The sequence below is a fragment of the Orycteropus afer genome, unplaced genomic scaffold, assembly GCF_000298275.1.
Source record: "Orycteropus afer afer isolate SDZICR_OR568_19922 unplaced genomic scaffold, OryAfe1.0 scaffold00352, whole genome shotgun sequence".
In the NCBI taxonomy this organism is placed as follows: Eukaryota; Metazoa; Chordata; class Mammalia; order Tubulidentata; family Orycteropodidae; genus Orycteropus; species Orycteropus afer.
In genome coordinates, this window is record NW_006921939.1 from 1956405 (window position 1) to 1962534 (window position 6130).

General features: G+C 48.3%; 1 protein-coding gene across 1 annotated transcript; it reads left to right on the forward strand.

Annotated features, from left to right (window-relative positions):
• Positions 1-1059: 1059 nt before the first annotated feature.
• Positions 1060-5738, forward strand: RTL9 (retrotransposon Gag like 9). The gene is made up of 2 exons (XM_042782504.1): positions 1060-4980; positions 5622-5738. Exons 1-2 carry the CDS (start codon positions 1060-1062, stop codon positions 5736-5738), a joined length of 4038 nt encoding a protein of 1345 aa, XP_042638438.1.
• The last annotated feature ends 392 nt before the right edge of the window (positions 5739-6130 follow it).

The following is a 6130-nucleotide window of genomic DNA, read 5'->3' on the forward strand; positions in this document are numbered from 1 at the left end:
TTGTTACTGTCACAGTGACCCTATTTTAACCTCAATGCTACTAATTGGAGAAAGCTGGTAAACGGGAATAATAACATGATCTATTATGCAGGGTTATTGAGAGATGCAAATGGGATGAAGCTTGTAAAGCCCTACAGTGCTTAGAACACACTAAGTAATCAATAAATGGTAGTACTAACCCCCCAAAAAAGCCACTGCCATCAAGTCGATTCTGACTCATAGTGGCCCCCATTGGGTTTCCGAGGTGATAAATCTTCACGGAAGTAGATTGTCCAGTCTTCCTGGTGTGGCTGCTGGGTGTGACTCTCCAACCTTCTGATTAGCAGACAAATGCCTTAGGCACTGAGCCACCAGAGCTCCTTAAATGGTAGTAATAGTGGTCTTTATTGATAATAATAATATTAAAAAAAGACAAGATTTTCAGCTCATGGAATGCTGCTCCCTAGTCACTGACAAGAATAATACCTTCCTTTTCCTGAGGACATTCAAGACCATCAGAGTAGTAAAATGGGGACTAAATCACTGTCAGGACTCAGTGAGCCCTAGGTAATAATGGTTATCTGGGAGCAGAGCGCTTCCCAATCCAAGCTGTCAGTAGTACCTAACTGCCTTATGGTGGGACAGAACGTAGCCCAGGAGCCTGCACTTCTTCAGTTGGCCGGAAGGTGGTGCTGGTGCTTCATTTGAGCCAGGACTGCCTGGGTTCATGGCTGCTGAGGTTGCTGACATTTACAACATTTATAAACTGAGAGGTTATGCTGTTGTGACTGGGTGCATTGGCTTGAGAAGGATAGAGGAAGAAGGGATATTTTCTCTAGCTTCAAATTAGTTCATTGCCACACAGCTTCTTTAACCTGATAGGCCCAACCCCGATGTCCATAGCTGACAACACATAAAAACAGGTCTCTACCGTGAATCATTTGTCTGTTTCCCAATTTCTTGATAATGGCTTTTGACTTTTATACTTGTTTCCTGTTTACAGATTTCCTTGCCGCTTGTGCTTCAGCAGGATCCCTCACATCATTACTTTAGGGCATCCCTCCACATTATCCTGTGGCCATGGCAGATTTGTCAATGACCTTACGTTCACTGCGATTCAACAATATGCTGAGGGAGGAAAATGCCGACCCCCAAAACAAGGGTACGACATTCTCTAGACCAGTAACAGAAACCAGAGCAGAGGTCCAAATTTTGCATTCTCATGTACAGTTGCCTGTAGCGTCAACTGCAGCCTCAGACCCTGGAGGGATGTCCACACAGCCTTTGACATCTCCAGCCTTTGACACAATGTCTGCACCTGTAATGGGAGCACTAAACTCTGGAGGATTGTCACCACCACTAATGCCAGCCTCAGACTCTGGGACACTGTCCCCATTGCTAATGCCAGCCTCAGATTCTGGGACACTGTCCCCATTGCTAATGCCAACCTCAGATTCTGGAACGCTCTCCCCATTTCTGTCCACTTCAGACTATGGGTTAATGTCTCCGGGGCTGATGACAATGCCTGACTTTGGAACGATGTCCACAGCACTAATGGCGGCACCAGATTCTGGAGAGATATCACCATTGGCAATGCCAGCTTCATCTTCTGGAGCGATGTCTACAACTATAATGAGCACCCCAACCTCTGAAACAGTGTCCACACCATTAATGCTAGCCCCCAATGCTGGAGAGATATCCCCATTGCTAATGCCAGACATAAACCCCGGAGGGATGTCCGCACAGCAAATGACAGCTCCAGGCTCTGAAGCAATGTCCCCTTTGCAAATTACAGATGAAGACACTGAAGCAATGTCCAAAGTACTAATGACTGCTCTAGCCTCTGGAGAGATATCGTCCCTGCTAATGTCAGGCACAGACTCTGAAGCAATATCCTCACTGATAATGTCAGCCTTAGGTTCAGGAGCAATGCCAACCCAGCCAATGAACACCCAAGACTCTGGGGGAGTACCCACCCCACTAATGTCTGGTCTAGACTCTGGAGTAATGTCTTCACTGCTAACATCAGCTCCAGGCTCAGGAGCAATGTCTACACCACTACTGTCAGCCCCGGATGCTGGAGAAATGTCCACCTTGCTAAAGCCAGCCCCAGACTCCGAAGCAGTGTCTGCACTTCTAACGACTGCTGTAGCCTCTGGAGGTATTCCAACACAGCTGACGCCAGGCCCAGGTTCTGGAGTGATGTCCCCACTGTTAACACAAAATCTAGACTCTGAAATGATGTCTATGTCATCAATGAGAACAACAGCCTCTGGGGTGATATCCACACCTTCAATGAGAGCCTCCGACTCTGGAGCAGTGCCTACACCACTAATGAGAGCCACAACCTCTGGAAATATGTCTACATTGCTAAAGACACCCCCAGCCTCTGGGGCAATGTCCACCCCACTGATGACAGTCACAACCTCTGGAGCAATGTCCCCTGAGAAAATGTCAGCCACAGCCTCTAGAGTAATGTCCACACAGTCAACGATGGCCCAAACTCCTGGGGCAATATCCACAGGGTTTGTGAAAACCACAGCCAATGGAGCAATGTCCACAGAGTGGACAAGAGCCTCAGTCTCTGAAGTGATGTCCACACTGCCAATGACAGCTACAGCCCCTGAAACAATGTCCACACCACAATTTATAGCCCCAGACTCTGGTTCAATGCCCACAATGCAAATGAGAGTCCCAGACTCTGGAGTGATGTCTACATCACAAATGCGAGCCATGGCCTCTGGAGCAATGTCCACTCCTCTAATGTCAGTCAAAGCCTCAGGGTCGATGTCCACACTGTTAACAAGAGACACAGCCTCAGGACTTATGTCTATGCCACAAATGATAGCTATGGGCTCTGGAGCATCATCCAAGCCACTAATGACATCCAAAGTCTCTGGAGCAATGTTCACACAGCAAGTGACAACCACAACTTCTGGAGCAGAACCTAAAACACTAATGAGTGACACAGCTTCTGGAGGGATTTCCATGCCACAAATGACAGCCACAGCCTCTGGAGGGATGTCCAGGCCTCTAATGAGACCACCAGCCTGGGGAGTGAATCCCACCCCACAAATGACAGCCATCCCCTCTGGAGCTATGTCAATGCCACTAACGAGAGCCCCAGCTCCTGGAGCAATGCCCATGTCGTTAATAAGAGCCACAGCATCTGGAAAGGTGTCCAATCAGCAAGCAAATGCCCAACACTCTGGAGGGATGTCCATATCACTCATGGGACCCATGGCCTGTGGAGGGATGTCCACACTGCAGCCAAGAGCCCCAGCCTCTGAAGGGATGTGTGCTCAAATAATGACAGCTTCAGCCTCTGGAGAGATTTCTATACCACTAATGAGAGCCCCAGACTCTGAAGAGATGTCCACAGGGCTCATGAGGGTGTCATCCTCTGGAGAAATGTCCCCACCACAAATGAGAGCCACAGTGTCTGGAGAGATATCTACATCTCTGAGAGCCCCAGCTTATGGAGTGATGTCCACTCCACAAATGACCTCCACAGCCTCTGGAATGATGTCCATGACACCAATGAGCACTCCAGTCTCCGGAGTGATGTCCACACCGTTAATGAGACCCACAGCCTCTGGAGCTGTGTCTATGCCTCAAATGACATCCATGGCCTCTGGAGAAATGTCCATGCTGTTGATAAGACCCCCAGGATCTGGAACAATGTTCACACCACAAATGACACCCACAACTTCTGGAGGGATGTACACAGATTTCATGAGAGCCCCAGCCTCTGGAAAGATGTCCATGGAACAAACAACAACCATGGCTTCTGGAGGGATGTCCATGCCATTAATGAGAGCCACAAACTCTGGAACAGTGCCCATGCCACTGATGTCAGCCATGGCTTCTGTGGAGATGTCTATGCCACTAATGGGAGCTTCAGTCCCAGGAGCAGTGTCTACACTGCAAACAAAAGCCCCAAGCTCTGGATCTATGTCGACACAACAAATAACATACACAGCTTCTGGAGGGATGTCCACATTACCAATGAGAGCCTCAGCTTCTAGAGCAATGTCCACACCACTTATGAGAGCCTCATCTTCTGGAATGGTGTCCATGCCACTACTGAGAGCCACAGTCTCTGGAGGGATGTCCATGCCCCAAATGACATCCATGGCTTCTGAAGGGCTGTCCAGGCCAGTAATGAGAGCCTCAGCCTCAGGAGCAATGTCCACATCACAAGTGGAAGGCACAGCCTCTAGAGTGATATCTAATCCAGAAACCCAAATCACAGGCTCTGGAGAGATATTCACCTCTCACACCAACGCCACAGCCTCTGGATCAAAGTTCATGTCACATGGCATAGCCACAGCCCCTGAAATGAGGAACCCACCACCAAAGGAAGTCCCATCCTTTGGAATGTTGACCCCAGCACTCTGTTACCTCTTAGAAGAGCAGGAAGCAGCCCGGGGTTCATGCCCTGTGGAAGAGGAGATGGAGATTGATGAGGAGAAGCAGATGAAGGGGTTTTTGGACGATTCAGAGAAAATGGCATTTCTGGTATCTCTTCATTTGGGGGCAGCAGAACGGTGGTCCATCTTGCAGATGGAGGTAGGAAACCCCCTCTCAGCTGAAAATAAATCTTTCCTGGCCAGATCAAAGGGTTTATATGACTCCTTATCTGAGGTAGATATCCTCAGTGCTGTTCTTTGCCATCCCAAGCAAGGCCAGAAGTCAGTCAGGCAGTATGCCACTGACTTCCTTCTGCTGGCCCGGCATTTGTCTTGGTCTGATGCCATTTTACGGACCAGGTTTCTTGAAGGACTCTCAGAAGCTATTGCCACCAAAATGGGCCGGATCTTCCTGAAGGTGGCCGGCAGCCTAAAGGAGCTGATAGATAGGTCTCTCTACACTGAGTGCCAGCTGGCAGAAGAGAAGGATTCCCCAGGCAACTCAAGCCAGGATCTGCCGTCAGCCTGTAAGCGGAATAATGAGGAGGCAATGGAGAATGAACTGAACTCTCACCAGCAGACTGAGGAGGTAATGATGGGGAATGCACTCAAGGTTTGTTTGTTTGTTTGTTTTTTAAGAGGAAAAATGAGTTAGAATAAGGATGAGGCAATGGGGGAGGGATTGAGGCCCCAGACTATAAACCTCACACTGGAGTTTTATCAGTGATCATGACCACACAGTAATTTTGGGTGTATTAACCATTTTGAGGAGCAATGCCCTGACCAGATTACTTAGGGCCTGTGATGGTTAAAGGACTAAGTCTTCTCATTATTAGGGAACTGGCCGGGCCCAACCCCAACCCTCCACTTGGAATAATAATATTAAGTGGAGAATTGGGGTTGAGCCCAGCCGTTTCCCTCATAATCAGAAGATTTAGTCCTTTACCTATCTCAGGCCCTTAGTAACTTGGGCAGGGCATTGCACCTCAAAATGATTAAAATTCTGAGGAAGGGGTCTTCTTTTAGGGGGTGGGTCCCACCTATAGTCACATGTGTTATGGACTCAGGTCATTAGGGAATTTAGTTAGCCTGGTCTTTGGTCACCTGTTATACAGGCAAGATAAATTAGCCAAGTTCCTGGATCTGCTAAGTTACTCTACTTATTCAGGCAGGACATCCCTTGTTATAGTAACTGTGGTTCTTACTTCTGCTGTTTTTTCTTGCTACCAGCACCAGCATGTTCCCAAACGCTGTTACTACCTGAAAGAGCATGAAGACCCCCAAGAAGGTCTTCACGACCACCTTCGACAGAGCACAGGCCATGAAAAGGCCCTCACTGACAAGTAATGCTCACTGGACTCATCTCCTGTGATATCTGACTCTGCTGCTAACTTGAGGACTAGTTCCTGGACCCATCTCATTGAATTACATCATAAACCTTGTTGCCTTCTCCCTGTAGCTTCCCCATCCAGGCACATCCCACCCTATCTACCACTCAGCTAACTTGACCTTATTCTTCACCCCATATGCCTATGATCTGCCCTGACAGTTAGAGATCAGAATATGAGAGCATATGGTATTTGAAGTTCTGAACTCCCATCACCATTGAGGCCAGTCTTAGTTCTTGGTCCATGAGGCAGTCTAGGCAGGAGAATTCATATCCTACCTCAAAAATACTTCAGAGTGTCTTGCCATGTGTCATCAGGCAAACTTGAGGAGGCTCTGGCCCCACTTCACAT

What these genes read in the sequence shown, in the direction of transcription:
- RTL9 (XM_042782504.1), top strand. Translation starts at nt 1,060, where the DNA reads ATGGCAGATTTGTCAATGACCTTACGTTCACTGCGATTCAACAATATG. An exon ending in CTCACCAGCAGACTGAGGAG is followed by an intron (nt 4,981 to 5,621) that starts GTAATGATGGGG and finishes TCTTGCTACCAG; the next exon opens with CACCAGCATGTTCCCAAACG.